This window comes from Sinohyriopsis cumingii, chromosome 14 (assembly GCF_028554795.1).
Source record: "Sinohyriopsis cumingii isolate HCF-2022 chromosome 14, ASM2855479v2, whole genome shotgun sequence".
In the NCBI taxonomy this organism is placed as follows: domain Eukaryota; kingdom Metazoa; phylum Mollusca; class Bivalvia; order Unionida; family Unionidae; genus Sinohyriopsis; species Sinohyriopsis cumingii.
Window position 1 is genome coordinate 116949686 of NC_142974.1, and position 16563 is coordinate 116966248.

At 37.8% G+C, this 16563-nt stretch overlaps 2 protein-coding genes across 2 annotated transcripts in view; one reads left to right on the top strand and one right to left on the bottom strand.

Annotated features, from left to right (window-relative positions):
- The window catches only part of LOC149784666 (uncharacterized), a 39214-nt gene extending 27077 nt beyond the window's left edge, over window positions 1-12137 (top strand). The window contains exons 3-4 of the mRNA XM_089933023.1: window positions 11365-11603; window positions 11820-12137. Of these exons, the coding sequence (XP_089789149.1) occupies window positions 11365-11603; window positions 11820-12137 (557 nt within the window). The remainder of the gene's footprint in view (window positions 1-11364; window positions 11604-11819) is intronic.
- Window positions 12138-12211: 74 nt separating this feature from the next.
- LOC149784667 (uncharacterized) overlaps window positions 12212-16563 on the bottom strand; it is a 66925-nt gene continuing 62573 nt past the window's right edge. The window contains exon 3 of the mRNA XM_089933024.1: window positions 12212-14037. Within this exon, the coding sequence (XP_089789150.1) occupies window positions 13199-14037 (839 nt within the window). The 3' untranslated portion in view covers window positions 12212-13198. The remainder of the gene's footprint in view (window positions 14038-16563) is intronic.

Here is a 16563-nt window from a genome sequence, read left to right on the forward strand (position 1 = left end):
CAGTGAAACTCAAGGATGATGACCCAATCTGTCTGTCTATTGATGCGTGTATTTACTTAAGAAGAAATATGACCTCTAAAACACAAAGAGATACGGCAAGCATGATTAGATTAAACACAACGATGTTTTCCTTCACGCCCGTGTAATTTAGAGTTTCAATCGTCTTTGAAGACAAACTTGGTCTCCTTTTGTAGGGCTTGAAATAGTAAAAAAAAGCTGAAAAATCTTAAGCACTTTGCTATAGATAACTTCATCAACAGACTAAACAACATAAATGCCGTTACAACAATAGAAAGCCTTAAATCTTCTATCAAAAAGAAATGCATGAAAAAAATTAAAGATTAACGATAACTAACCAATGAAACCGAATTTAACAAAGGCAATGACATGTGAAGAAATGCCTCTCACTTTGGAAAGGTAGGCGAATGTACTCTGTCATGCACCATCAACTTGAAAAAAATTATAAACAGAGAGAAACCTGAATTCAAAATTCAGTTGTTTTTTTTTCTTCAGAATTATTTCGTTTCTTTTTTCTTTTTTTTTTTTGGAACAAATCTAAGCACTAATATAGAGAGGAAAAGGGAAAATGCACATACAAACTTTGATATTTCTGAAAAAATGAGGGGATATTCCTAACGTTCATAACCACCTATATATGCTTGGACTTGTCTGTGACTTATCCACAAAACAAGATGTACATATTTCTGGTCAAGCTGCAAGTGTGTGCGTGTTTTTGGAAATGGTAAAACTTGGATATACAATTTTCTCGTGACACTTATAAAGTGAAGAGTCTGTGCATGTGTCAAAAGCCAAAGTCATATAAGTTTTGTATTTTGTACGGCTTGTAAAGATTTCCACTTTAGGAAATGTGAAGTATCACAAGTTATTATCACAAACAGAAGTGGAACATAGGGGCTTGCAAGAAAGAAAATAACCCAGACAGTTGGTGTCATCAAGAGTGCTAGAGACGGTACCCGAACTTGCTTGCTTGCTTTCTTGAGTTAAAGTGATTTTCGCTCTAATGGAGCATGTATCACTGGTTTAATAACGCACCGCGTGATTTTTAATTACTCCTGGGGAAGGAAAGAGAGCCTCATCCCCCAGGCTTTTATGTACTCACAGGCTATTTTTAAATTTAGCCACTCAGGTGTAGGACTAACTAGTCCTTAACAACCTGACTGAAAGGCTTTAAACATGAGTGGGAATTGTCTCACCACACACTCATTTTTCTGTCCGAGCGTGGTAAAGGAGGAAAAAGGTGCTCACCAAGACAGCCATGGATGTTAAGTACTCACCAAAACGCTAGCCCGTACTTATTTCAAATCAAGTCCCGTTATTTGCTAATCGACAATAATAAGTACCAATAATGTGTTAACCACCTGTGCAATTAGTTCAAATCGAACGAGTCTGTTAAATTTCCAAACATATCTGTCTAATATTAGTACTTAGTGAACATAAAAATAGCCATACTGATCTTATTTAAATTATTATGTCAAAGCGACATATACCAGCTTGGTCACTGTTAGGTTTAAAAAGTGAAGTTTGTTGCGGTGTTCCAATGGATCAAGTTTGTTTCGAGAATAGTTTAGTCAAGGAGGGATACCAAGCCAAATATGGTTCCCTATTTAATAAAAAGCAATCGTTTGGAGCCCTAAAAAAAAGTCTGTTTTTTCTGTTAGAAGGTAACACGTCTCTCTTTTGCTTTCACGTTCTTTCCCGCACTCCTAGTTTCTTGATTCTTGATATCAGGAAATGCGTAGCCATGATGGGCGGTAATGTAAGCAGCGGCTTCTACCAGTTGACTGAGGGGATATCCAGTGTAGGCATGTCTGTAGAATTGGGGAAGAACTCTGACCCCTAATCCCCATTGAGAAGGTCTTGGTTTAAAGGTGTCTAGAGATCTGTAGGCAACGTATTGTATAGCTCTAATAAACTGCCCTGCTATGTTGACGTCATACAATGCTTGATCTAGCCCCATTTCGGTGTACTTTTCAACGAGGGTCAGCGTCCCCCTCCTCCTCCTCAACCGTCTCAATTTCCTCTTCTGGTTCTGATACTAATTCTTCAGTTGAGGTAGATAGTTTCAAATCCGCTTCTATAGTGTCTGTCGCTGTTATTGTTGTTGTGGTTGTTATTTCAGCTGCGATTGCCTGTATTATCGGAGTGAGAAAAGAACGTAGTGCCTCCGATAATTACATTTGAGTTTGCCATACCGTTTGTCTAACATAATTGGACCTTTGTTTTGCCACCACTCTTTCCGGGACGGGTTGTTTGTTAGGTATATTCGGCTGTTGACTAGATGTTATTTGTGTTCGCGAGGTGGGTGTAGTGCTAACTGGCAGAAACCGTAAAGTGGGCAAACGACGTGTCAAAGAAGTCAAAGTACGTTGGAAAGGATATCCGACCAGTTATCATTCTTGGATCGACGCTTCGCACGTCATCGACTATAAAAAGAAGTGACCACCAGTCCCTTTCACACAGATCCAGCTACTGCGATCACTCCTTCACCCAATTTTTCTCTGCAAGATTTATAAAAACAACCCTTGTGGGTGAGGTATAGAGAACGTGTGCCTAAAACGCAAATCGTCTTTTTCTGCCAAATCTTCGTGGTGTATTGTGTCATCGGGGCAGCCATTGCCAATTTGAGTTTGCAACAAGGAGACAAACAAATGTGGACCATTGTATTGAGCAGTTGCATCGGTTACCTGCTTCCTAATCCCTCCCTGAAATTCTCCTCGAACGGGAACCACGGGAACCTTGTGTCCAGTGTCAGTGCCAGCCACCACTCCAACAACAACTCCATTTTGGGCGGAGACACTCCTCTGACTTCCAGTAACACCTCGGAGAGCCACAAAACTCTGGAATTATGAGCAATAACAACCAATTTTACTTAACCTTACCCAGTGACAGTTCCATGGAGATGTTTCCCATCAACACGTTGTGCTTTTACACGGTCAAATTACCTCAGACCATCCCCTTAGATCACGAAGCCCATTGGGAAGTGGCTTTAGTGGAAATCATTCACCCAACACAAATCAAAAACATCACCGAAAAGCAAAACACTTTCGAGGTGGAAATCCTGAATGCCCAATTGGAGGAAGAAATCAATAAAATCGGGTTTTTAGGGGACACAAGACCAGCCAGCAATCCAGCCTTCATTATCTACACCTTGAAAATTCCTTCAGGTTATTATTTTAGTGGTGAACATTTGGTGGACACTATTGCGGACAGGTTCAACTTAGCCTTTGGCAAAGCACTGAACAGAGCCAAACAAAAGTGTCAAGATTGAGTACCATAAAGTGGCTCATCGTCTCATGATCAAATTTCAAGATACGGACACATTGTCCCTCAGGTTCAATGGTAGTTTGTTTGAAATTTTGGGTGGACATGCAGAAATGGTCGCAAACAATTTGAGCCCCAAGATGAAAAGTAATATGGATTTTTACAGAGCTTTTGGAAACCCGGTAGAACTGAACCAAGGACTTAATTTGATCTTTGCGTATTCCGATGTGGTGGAGTACAACGTGGTGGGACACACCTCTGTGCCGTTACTGCGTGTCATTCCTTTCAAAGTGGATAGTACCACAAACAATGACCAGGAAGGTGCAAACACCTATCACGTACACCGTGAATTTGTACATCCTCACTATTTGCCCGTCAGTAAGTCGTATTTAGACACTGTCAACATTGCTATAAAAGGAGATCTGGGACAAAATATTCCATTCTTCAAAGGGAAAGTTACAGTGAAACTCAATTTTCGAAAACGGTTCTCTAACGAATTGTAAGTCAAGACAGCGACGAGTGACATTTTCACCCTATAAAATCCGGCCAGATGGGTGTGGAATTTCAGTTTGCAGAAAATCTACGCGCAGATAATACGGTGAACGTCCTCCTGTATGCTGAATTTGACAATACGATATAAACCAACAGTTTGAGAGAAGTTATTCTACACTATTAGAAGTCATGGAAGACTTTTATCAATGTTTATATAGTAGGGATTCTTTGGACATGGAATGTGAAGATCCTGAGGAAGGAGAACCCCAAGACAAAGACGAAGAAGTCATCATGATGAAGTCTAGATGGCCAGAACAAGAATCACATATAGTTTCCTGTTATTCTATAGTCTTGACAGAAAAAAATTAAGGAATTGATCAAGGAAGAGTGCTATAGATATCATAACGATCATCCCAGTCAAATTCAACACGATAAATGCCTGATGCTGGGTCAAGAAGAAAAATTGGACGAATATCTGGACGAAGCTTGGAGTCTCATCTCGGAAGAAGACGTGTTACAATAGTGGTATAAAGGCTTGCGTGAACATTATTGTCCTCCATTAACAACTCAAAGAGATCCATCGCATCGAAGCTCTGTTGGATCAGAGTTGGGAGACAAGGCGAAGAAACGGTTACTTGTCAGACATTTTCAAGCAAAAAGTCAGGATCGAATTGATGACTTATTATTACCTGTGAAGAAGAAAAAAAAAATGGAGAACTTTATTATCTTTTGAACCACAGTTCGTACACTGCTTCTTGGAATCCTGTCGTCTGTGCTAAAGATGAACTCCCTCATCGCAAACCTCAAAACCATCAAGCTTATGTCATTAACATGGACGACAGTCATCTCCCAGGAACCCACTGGGTAGCCGTTTACTTTCCTCAAGAAGGATGTGTGAAATATTTTGATTCGTACGGATTGCTCCCTTTGGAAGACGATATCATCGACTTTATGAGAAGAAATGCTCAGACCACCCGATTCAATAATGTGAAATTACAAGGCACAGATTCCTTGGTGTGTGGACAGTACTGTGTGTATTTTCTGCATCATCGCAGCCTGGGCTATTCCTTAGAACATTTAGTAACTCATTTTGATCCTCGTTCTTCTTCAAGAAACGATGCGAAAGTAGATCGATGGTTTTGTGACCATTATGCTTATCTTTTATCTCAAGCTAGGAAACGTAGTGTCCATCAATGGCCTAATGATTTCCAACAGTGGAAATCACAATTTCATTCACAACGTTGTCAGCCCTGTTTAAAGTAGAGTGTGAATTGAAAAAATGTTTGGTATTTGAAAAAAAATGTTTGATGTTATATGGTTGGATTATTGTTAAAAATATGTTAGAGTTGTTGGTTAGTGTTAAGTGATTTTGAATAAAAAAATGTTGTGTTTTGAAGAAAAAAATGCCTTTGTGGTTTGTTTGGCTATAGGAATCCTGATTCATTCCCTTTGACTTCTCTCTATCCCTCCCATAACTCTATTTGAACGGTTCGACTCGAAAACCGTGTAGTAATGTTTTCCTTCACGTCCGTGCTTTCACAGTAAAAACGGGGAAGTCTCCAGTCTGCCCATCCATTGTTAACTTATCTTCCTACGAAGATGTGCTCAAGATTAGCCAAGTTGAACGAAGCCTATGTGAATTTGCATAGGGTCATGACAAGTCTGATACCGAGACCTGAAGAGATAGGCAATATCATAATGTTGAAAGTCACTGAAGACCTGAAAGAAGAGCTCTTCAAGGAGGAATTCAAGAAGGAGAAAGAAGAATGGATGGAGAAGTAAAGACTTCATAAACAGCAGAGAGAGCAGCATCAGCAGCAGCATGAACCTGACAGAGGCTTTGTCAACAGTTGTATCGACACCAAAGAGTTCTTCTTCCCTTTTCCGAAGAAGCAGACCTTATCCTGTGAGAAAGCCTGTCGTCAGAGGAGGCCGTCATCTTATAACCTAAGCGATCGCCATAGCTTCAAGTTCCCCAAAAAAATTTCAGGGCTACCCCATACTCTCGAAAAGAAATAACATTCCATTCCCTATGATATGTTAGTCAGTAAGAAGAAAAAATACAGAAGTGAATCTGTCAGCACATGATTTCTTTATCTTGGTTAGAAAGTGTGACTCTAAGTTGTTCGTTTCCGTCGCTTATCAAAATTTTAAAAATATTAACGTTCTGTAAAAAGTAAGTGAGTGTTTCTTTTAGGTCTGTGCTTTTTTCTCTTTTTCTGTTGGTGATAATATGGATAATGTAAGTTCGGGTACAACGAAATTTAAAGAATTAGGCCCAGAACTCGGTGTGGAGGGAAGAAATATACGCAACAGCAGCGGGAGCAAGAAATGCAGACCTAGCCAGTTAGCATTGAGGCATTCTGCGTTTGACAATGCCTTTGATGTCGTACACGTCGTTTTTTTGGTGACACGACTTGATTTGAAATAAGTACGGGCTAGCGTTTTGGTGAGTACTTAACATTCATGGATGTCTTGCTGAGCACCTTTTTCCTCCTTTACCACGCTCGGACAGAAAAATGAGTGTGTGGTGAGACAATTCTCACTCATGTTTAAAGCCTTTCAGTCAGGTTGTTAAGGACTAGTTAGTCCTACACCTGAGTGGCTAAATTTAAAAATAGTCTGTGAGTACATAAAAGCCTGGGGGATGAGGCTCTCTTTCCTTCCCAGGAGTAATTAAAAATCACACGGTGCGTTATTAAACCAGTGATACATGCTCCATTAGAGCGAAAATCACTTTTATTCAAGTAAGCAAACAAGCAAGTTCGGGTACCGTCTCTAGCACTCTTGATGACACCAACTGTCTGGGTTATTTTCTTTCTTGCAAGCCCCTATGTTCCACTTCTGTTTTGTGATAATAACTTGTGATACTTCACATTTCCTAAAGTGGAAATCTTTACAAGCCGTACAAAATACAAAACTTATATGATTTGGCTTTTGACACTTGCACAGACTCTTCACTTTATAAGTGTCACGAGAAAATTGTATATCCAAGTTTTACCATTTTCAAAAACACGCACACACTTGCAGCTTGACCAGAAATATGTACATCTTGTTTTGTGGATAAGTCACAGACAAGTCCAAGCATATATAGGTGGTTATGAACGTTAGGAATATCCCCTCATTTTTTCAGAAATATCAAAGTTTGTATGTGCATTTTCCCTTTTCCTCTCTATATTAGTGCTTAGATTTGTTCCAAAAAAAAAAGAAAAATGAAACGAAATAATTCTGAAGAAAAAAAAACAACTGAATTTTGAATTCAGGTTTCTCTCTGTTTATAATTTTTTTCAAGTTGATGGTGCATGACAGAGTACATTCGCCTACCTTTCCAAAGTGAGAGGCATTTCTTCACATGTCATTGCCTTTGTTAAATTCGGTTTCATTGGTTAGTTATCGTTAATCTTTAATTTTTTTCATGCATTTCTTTTTGATAGAAGATTTAAGGCTTTCTATTGTTGTAACGGCATTTATGTTGTTTAGTCTGTTGATGAAGTTATCTATAGCAAAGTGCTTAAGATTTTTCAGCTTTTTTTTACTATTTCAAGCCCTACAAAAGGAGACCAAGTTTGTCTTCAAAGACGATTGAAACTCTAAATTACACGGGCGTGAAGGAAAACATCGTTGTGTTTAATCTAATCATGCTTGCCGTATCTCTTTGTGTTTTAGAGGTCATATTTCTTCTTAAGTAAATACACGCATCAATAGACAGACAGATTGGGTCATCATCCTTGAGTTTCACTGTACTTTCGGTTCTTTACTTCATACAAACCCGAAATTTATTAGTTTGAAAAAAAAAACATGACATGCCCCTCAATACTGTAACACGTCTGTTCTGACTCTACCGATGTGAGTGTGAGTGTTTATGTCGAAATGTTTAAGTTAGATATAAAAAAAATGGTCAGCTTGAAAACGCGAACCAATAGTGTGACGCTCAGTATTTTAATGTGGTAAGAGGAAATGGTACAACACACACACACAAAGAGGGCTTGTAAGTTCACATTTCAGTGTCTGCACTGTAATGGTAACAATGCAAGAACATAGGGATTATTATGCCACACAGTTCTAGAACAAAACAATGCATCACCCGTTGTAAGCCATTTCATTGGCTATACTTATTTTCTTACCGCGTTCACTTCGAATTGACTTGAGTAGCTATTCAGACAGTGACGAGAATGGCCATGCTTTACTGGGTCTAACCTATAGGCGATTTATATAAAAAATATTTTTAAAAATTAAACTAATGCACGAACAATCGTACCATGGGAGATCCCATGGAAATTGTGTCAGTCTTATTGCAAAATACATCAACATTTAATTTAACCGTGCAGATCGCTAGAACAAACCTCTGATAATACACATTTTGAAAAGTGTTGTGTGACACGGATCGCCATTGTCGCTTGGTGTCTGCTTTCTTCTTCGAAAAGAGATCGTTTCGTCTTGACTATAAAAATTTAATTTGACTAAGTTTTACGCACTACTTGAACTCATACATTTACGTTGTAGGTGTAAGCCGTCGTTCTCAGTTTTCTGGAAGTTCGTTTTTGCGTTTCTCAGATGTGATACTATTTTTTTAAGGACATAACGAAATTTCTTTAGGCGTGAATTAGGACTCGTGGTTTTGTGGCATAATTGGAGAACATTGATTAAAGCCCAGTTATGTCGTCTTCAAAATCGCTGACACGGATTTGAACTAACGCTTCAGGTTTTGTGTGAGGCGATACGGTACATCATTGCCTTTTACTTCCTCAATGAAATCGTTTCATCTTATTGCAAAATTACATTTGACTAGGTTTCATACGCAGCAGGTCCCTGTATATAAGGAGAGTGTCTTAGCGTCAGAGTATTCATTCCGCTCTCAAACGATCAAGAAGATGGAAGAGTCAGCACAGATCGACCTGCTGGTCAAATATTTGCTAAAAGTCATACGAAAGCATAATTCACACGCGAAAGTGGCAACAAAACTTACTCTTTTGGTCGTTGATTTGATAAGGGTCATACGAAAGTGTGTAAGTGCTAATGAAGTTTGCTATATCTGCAAAGGTAAATGGGTATTTGTCTCCAGAATACCTGCTTCGTCTAAGAAAGAGAGACAAAAGTCAAAATACCTAATATCGTTGTCAGGAGAAAAGACACTGGAATTCAGAGTACCCTACGAGAAAAGAGAAGAAACAAAAACAAGACGAAACAGAGAAGAGGGATTCAGAAGAAGAAGAAATTGAAGATGATGAAGAATTTGTGCCAGTAAAGACATGGAAATGGAAAAAATTGACAATGTGAGCCGATGCGTTGGCCCTGATGTGAAATTTCATACTACCTTCTAAAAGAGAATAGACCAGAAAGAAAACGTAAGTGTCTCTTGGTCTTGACATTGTATAATAAGGATGGCGTGTTTTGTTTTTACTCACACTTTATGAAATTGTGCTCTTTCACCTCTCTCTATCCCTCTGGATCATGTTTTAGTTAGAATTGAAATGGAAGGATGTTTTCCTTCACGCACGCTCTTTAGGCATGCAAGTCGGTAAACAATAGTCAGTCTATTCATCCATCATTTTGTGTCTTGATGATTCCTAAATCACACACTGATGCCATAAAATAACGGGTTAAATGAGTTTTGTAGTGTTGGGAGTGGGGGTGGGGGGTGGGGTGGGGTGTACGTGTTTGGCAGAGTTGGTCATTGCAGGTGAGGGCTTAGGTGCTTTGAAAAAACTTTTTCTTCTTCACTCTGTGTTGATAGTATATTTGGGGTTTGTATGCGTTCGCGTACGTTTGTGTGGATAGTTTATTTGGGGTTTGTTTTTTCCTCTTCCCTCTGTGTGTGTGTGTGTGTGTGTGTGTGTGTGTGTGTGTGTATGTGTTCGCGTACGTTGTGTAGATCGTATATTTGGTTGTTTTTTTTCTTCTTCCTCCCGAGTGTGGATAGCATATTTGGGGTTTGTATGCGTTAGCGACGTTGTGTGGATAGTATATTTGGGGTTTGTATGCGTTCGCGTACGCTTGTGTGGATAGTTTGTTTGGGGTATGTATTATATCCCTTCTGTGTTGATAGTATATTTGGGGTTTGTATGCGTTCGCGTACGTTTGTGTGGATAGTTTATCTGGGGTTTGTATTATCTCACTTCTGTGTTGATAGTATATTTGGGGTTTGTTTTTTCCTCTTCCCTCTGTGTGTGTGTGTGTGTGTGTGTGTGTGTGTGCGTATGTCTGCGCGCGTACGTTGTGGGTGTGTGTGGGTGTGTGTGTATTGGTCTCTGTTTGTCCCTATAAAACTCACTTTATCCCTATCAGATACACTCTACCTACCTACCTGCAGTAGCGTGTATTCAGGTCAGCCACTTGCAACACTGTTGACATTTATCCCCTAGTGTTCAATACAGTGACGTCACTGACGCTGGAAATTTCGAGACTATAAATGTGGACTTGTGGGTTTCCATAGGTTGTAGCTATACATATGTACTTGAGTTCATAAACAGGAACGTCACTCAAGCTGAGGCTATAAAAAGATAGTGGGATTTTCCAAAGGAATAACCCACAAGTTGTAGTATAAATAGATAGTGGGATTTCATAGGAATTTTAGCTGATTATAGCTATAAATAGATACATGGGTGTTTATCCACGATCGTCACACAAGTTGATATTGTAAGTAGTTACTAATTTTATCCATTTTAGTCTAAACCATTGTAACTTAATTTTCGGGGATATGTTTATTTTCCTTTAAATTCTGGGACAATTTCGTCATTTTAGCGTTACTTTTAGTCACATCCATTTTGTCGTTGAGCATTTCCTTGACTATAGCTATTTATAGCATCATTACAATTATGCAAATTTTTGAACACCCCAGCAAGATTTCAGGTCTTGGTAATGCTTTATATATAAATCTCACGCTTGTACTAGTGTATGTATGTCTCTGTCTCTGTTGTGTTTGACCCTCTACCATCATTGTCCCTAGACAATCCCACCATGTTCAATTCCCCTTGACGCTATACAGACCCACCATGTTCAATTTCTATATCTTAAATTCCCCTTGACGCTAGACAGTCCCACGATTTATTCCCATGTTCAATTTCCCCTTGTCCCTAGACAGTCCCACGATCTATTCCCATGTTCAATTCCCCTTGTCCCTAGACAGACCCAAACTCTATTCCCATGTTCAATTCCCCTTGTCCCTAGACAAGCCCAAACTCTATTCCCATGTTCAATTCCCCTTGTCCCTACACAAGTCCAAACTCTATTCCCCATGTTAATTCCCATTGTCCCTAGAGTGGCCCAGCAATTTTCCCCACGTTAAATTTCCATTGTCCTTAGAGTGGCCCGGGGGGGGGGGTCTGTAATGCTAATTCCCATTGTCCCTAGGGTGGCCCCATTCACTACTGAGGAGGAGAGAAGATAATGAAAATTACTTTAATAGCATAATGTGTAAAATAATGAACTGTATTTTATCACAGAAAAAAGAGTTTCAATTTATTCATCCTAAATATACACGTCCAGATCAAAAAGCGATTTAGAAAATCAGTAATCAAATAAATTATTGCAAGAGCAAATAAAAGACACTAAACGATACTGAATAATCAGTATGTCCATGAATAGTTTTAGTTTTTCTCTTCCATTTTCAGGTTTTCCAGTCAATCAAGGACCTATTTCCTGGAACGAAAGTCCAGTCATTTTTTGTTGACTTCGAAAAGGATCTTTGGCAAGGGATCAGAGCAGCTTTTGAAACCCCGCAAATACATGGTTGCGCATTTCATTTTGGACAGGCCCTTTGGAGAAAGTTTCAGGAATTGGGATTGCAGGTAAACACATTTCAGTCCACTCCTTTGAGCTGCGATGTTAATATTCATTAGTCTAATTACAATGTCTTTAGACTTTGGATAGCTAGTTCAAAACAATTTTCGAAATACTGAAAATCACTTATAAATCATACATTTCTGGGAAGTTCAAAATCTTGAGAAGTCAAAATCTTAATTCATTTAAGAAAATGTAATATTCTGTTCATCCCAATTTTTTTTAATTTTCTTCACAAATAATTATATTTTCTTTTCCAATTTTAGCGGGTCTGTCAGGAACACGGCAATATGGATAAACTGCTGCGAAAGGTTTTCGCGCTTTCCCTATCACCAGCAGACCACATACCACCGTCATTTGCAGAGTTACAAAGAAGAGTTGGTCCAGGGGCAGTGAATGTGCTGTCATTCCTACGATATGTGGAAGACACCTGGATTCACAATGACATATGGGCTGTTGACTCCTGGTCAGTTTATGGGAGAAGCATCCGAACCAATAATGATGTGGAAGGGTGGCATAATCGTCAGAACAGGAGAGCAAGAAAGGGAAATTTGCCTTTATATCGCCTCATAACTTTACTTTAAAAGGAAGCCAGATAAACTGGATCTGTCGTTCGTCTATTGCAAGAGGGGAAGATAAAAGAAACAGACAACAAAAGTTCAGGGTCACCATATCATGTTATGTGAGAAGTATGGAAACCACCAAATCAGCACGAACACCTTGCTTAAATGCTGTGCCAGATTGTATGGCCCATGTTAGACATAGCAACGGTAAAGCTGGACTGAGTATTGCTTTCCAGGAAAAAATTCATGACAAAAATGTAATGAGCAAATCTATATAACTGAAAAACTAAAACACTACTGTACACCCTGTAAAGTTTGCGCTCCTGTACGTATCCTCATGTGCACGTTCAAACCACTACTGTCTAAACATTTTATCACAAAGTTCACATTTAAATGGTTTATCTCCAGTATGAATCCTTCTGTGAGTATGCAAAATGGTACGTTGTTTAAATGTTTCAGTACAAAATTCACACTTGAATAGTTTATCTCCTGGACCTTACGACTGCCGCTTAGCTTAAATATTTTATGATAAAATTCACATTTGGATGTTTTGTCTTGAGTATGTTTTGTCTTGAGTGTGCTAATACATATGAGTAATCGGCTCAATGAATTTATCACCAAATTCACATTTGAATGTTTTGTCTTGAGTATGTATACCTGAGTGCTAATTCATATGTTGTTGTTGTAGGGTTTTCAGCACACGATAGGCTATACATGGCGGCCAGTATTAATGGTGGAGGAAGAACCCGGGAAAACCCCAGAAAGAACCACCAACCCAAGAGAAGCTACTGACAAGCTTTCTCACATACCCACATTGGCTGAATCTGAGACTCGAACCGCCACAGACAGTCGTGAGATGGCAGTGATCCGTAACGGAGAGCGCTTTAGACCACTCGGCCACGCGGGGCCCCGCTAAGTCATATGAGTAATCGGCTCAATGAATTTATCACCAAATTCACATTTGAATGTTTTGTCTTGAGTATGTATACATGTGTGCTAATTCATATGAGTAATCGGCTCAATGAATTTATCACCAAAAATTCACATTTGAATGTTTTGTCTTGAGTATTTATATCTGTGTGCTAATTCATATGAGTAATCGACTCAATGAATTTATCACCAAACTCACATTTGAATGCTTTATCTCTAGCATGAATCTTTTTATGTCTCTTCAAATGATTATTGTCACGAAATGTTTTATCACAAACATTACACTTGCATGGCTTATTTCCAGTATGAATAATTATATGTCTTCTCAAACTACTCTTGTCGCTAAATGTTTTATCACAAACCTCACACGCGAATGGTTTATCTCCAGTATGTATATTAATGTGTGTATTCAAATTACAAATCTTGCTAAATGATTTATCGCAAACTTCACACTTGAACGGTTTATCTCCAATATGTATCCTCGCGTGGTTCCTGAAACTACTACAGTCACTAAATATTTTATCACAAACTCTACACTTGAACGGTTTATCTCCAGTATGTATCATCGTGTGTTTCCTCACATAACCTTTGTCACTAAATGATTTATCACAAACTTCACAATTGAACGGTTTATCTCCAGTATGTATTTTCGTGTGTCTCCTCAAAGAACTTCTGTCACTAAACGTTTTATCACACACTTCACACTTGAACGGTTTTTCTCCAGTGTGTATCCTCATGTGTGCCGTCAAATAACAATTAAAACTAAACGTTTTATCACAAACTTCACACTTCAGCGGTTTTTCTCCAGTATGTATCCTCGTGTGTTTCTTCAAAGCATTATTCTTGCTGAACATTTCATTACAAACGTCACATTTAAAAGGCGTAGCTTTTACGTGCATCGACATCTTCCAACCACCGCTCTGCATAAATAATGTATCAGAAATGTCACGGTTGATGAGCCCGGAAGTACAAGCAAGTTTTAAAGCGAAAGCTGGTTGATTAATACAATAGTTATTTAATTCAGGACTTTTTTTATTCGGACCTGGTTACGGACTGATTCGGCCAAAATTATAGTACACTAAGCTGGTTCTGATCAAGTAAAATAATAAAAGAAAAACAACGGAAAACCCATCGGAATTTTTTAAAGAACTTATTAATGTTTTCGGAAGAATATCAAGAGAATATAGTAGACTGATTATTAGCTATATAAAATAAGACAATTTAAAAGTAGAACGCAATTTTCATTTCATTTCTCAAGCAATTTAGCCCTTCGGTATCATGTGCTACCAAACTTTTATATGCCCATCCAAGGTAAGATAACCTGAATAGATAAGAATAAAGAAAAAAGAAATGAAGTAAATATGGTTATTTGATCAAAATACGTCAGTCTCTAGAGTCTTCTGTTAGAGAAAATTATTATTTTGGAAATGCAGTATCCAAAAGATAATAAATATATCAACCATTACAAACAGTTTCTCAACCTATGCAAGCTTACTTAGCTGTGTATGTGTTCCTTGATTGTCTCCCTTGTTCTTGGTGTACCTTTCGGGTGTTTAATATCAAAACGGTAAACATGGCAAATACCAACAGTGTCATATTTATGTGCTTCACGTTTCTGAAGACAGAACCAACAACTATAATATGTTGTGTAAAGATGTAGACCATGACACGGGCTGGAAGATCACATGTACATGTCAGTAAAGCACACTTGATATTAAAACAATTAACATCAACATCAATAAACGAATGGCCAAAGGTTTCCAAATAATAATGTTCCTGAAACGCAGGTTTTAGAAATTACCACATCTGTGGTTTTCTGCTGGATATCCTAAAACTATAGAATACTGCGTTTTGGTGCATCTTTTTGGGGGTATATGAAAGTTTTGTAATTAGCAAATATATGTTTAATCTGTGTGTCATAACAGCGTAACTAATCCAGAATTTTGCACAAAGTTACTAATTGTCATATCAACTTTAACTGAAAAAATATGCAAGGGATCCTGACCGAGTTAGACTTTAAAAGCAAGTCTTACACTCCTTTCCTGCCATTCTACAACCGAATAGCAAAAATTACAAGAATATATTTTGGAAACCATATATGCCGTGAAGTCAGAAAGAAATTATCTAATTTGATACGTTGTTCCCATTAACCTTTGATCATGATGCATGATACAGGCACTAATTCTAAGCATATATGACGCAGTCTTTGCATATGTGGCCTTATCTGTTGAGAAGTTAAATATCACTGTTAAATGACGAAGTGTTTCTGCTTCCTGGTTCAATACATCAAAAACATCAAAATCAGAAGCAGCAGCAAGTGAAGCGCAGTTTCTTTCTTTATATTCATTTTGAATAATATCAATTTATTCGTCAAATGCATAATTTATTACTGGCACATATTCCTGGTTCACTGCATAGAAAAATGATGTGATTTATCTCAGTTGTTGATTCAATAGTTTCAGTTTCTTATGTTTCATCGGTGTTCTGTGCAATCGGTCCTTAAATATGGGATGTAAGCTGGAAGTATGTTTCTTTCCTAATTAAATATTCTGCATCTTTACAAAAATTCACAGAATTCTCAACTTTGTTTGCTTCTAAAAGCACTTTTGTTCTGAACTGGAAGCTTGTATGGTTTGAAATTCAATCACTTTTGCTATATCATCCTACCACAGATTTATATTCTATTAAAATATGCTGAATGTTACTTTACATGTTTACTCAATACACAGTAAATGATGAGTTTTGGGAGATATCGTGGGATACAAGATTTTTTCTAATTGAATTTTAAAAAAGCGTTGTCTGTATATCATGTATTAGGAATTCAGTAATTACTTACTCTTGAACTGACACATACGATGGCTAATTTTATGATGCCAATTCTGTTCTTTAAGTATATGTGATGGTTAAAACAATAAAAGAAAACAATTGTTAACATATAATGGACCAGTTTGTTTTCCGCAGTCAACCATATGCAGCAACTGATGTACATTTAGTGGTAGGTATAGATTGCCACAAAACGTTTCATAATTTTCCACCAAAAGAAAACAATATCCAGCAACTTGCGAGTCACATTCTGAAATCGTTTTCTCCAAAGGGCACTGGAAAAAAATGAAAGCACTCATTACCAAGAACACTCTTCAGAATAGGTAGTCCCAATAATATATATATATATATATATATATATATATATATATATATATATTCAGATGACTTCCAGTGTGACAGATCATTAAGACTTCTGATCATTCGTATTACAAATAATGCTGGACAAATGCATTGCAAGGCATGATTGACATGTGCTCTGGCTGCAAGATACCAATATACAGCAATAATTGCTCTGGCTGCAAAATACCAATATACAGCAATAATTATGGAAATGTATAATTACAGTTAGAGAAGTACGTGTCTTGAGAAGACGGACTTAACAATAAGCAATTTTCTTGAACTTACATAACATCATTGTCTTCTCATAAAATGTTCATTGTCTTGTAACTTGGCCAATTATATCATTTTCATT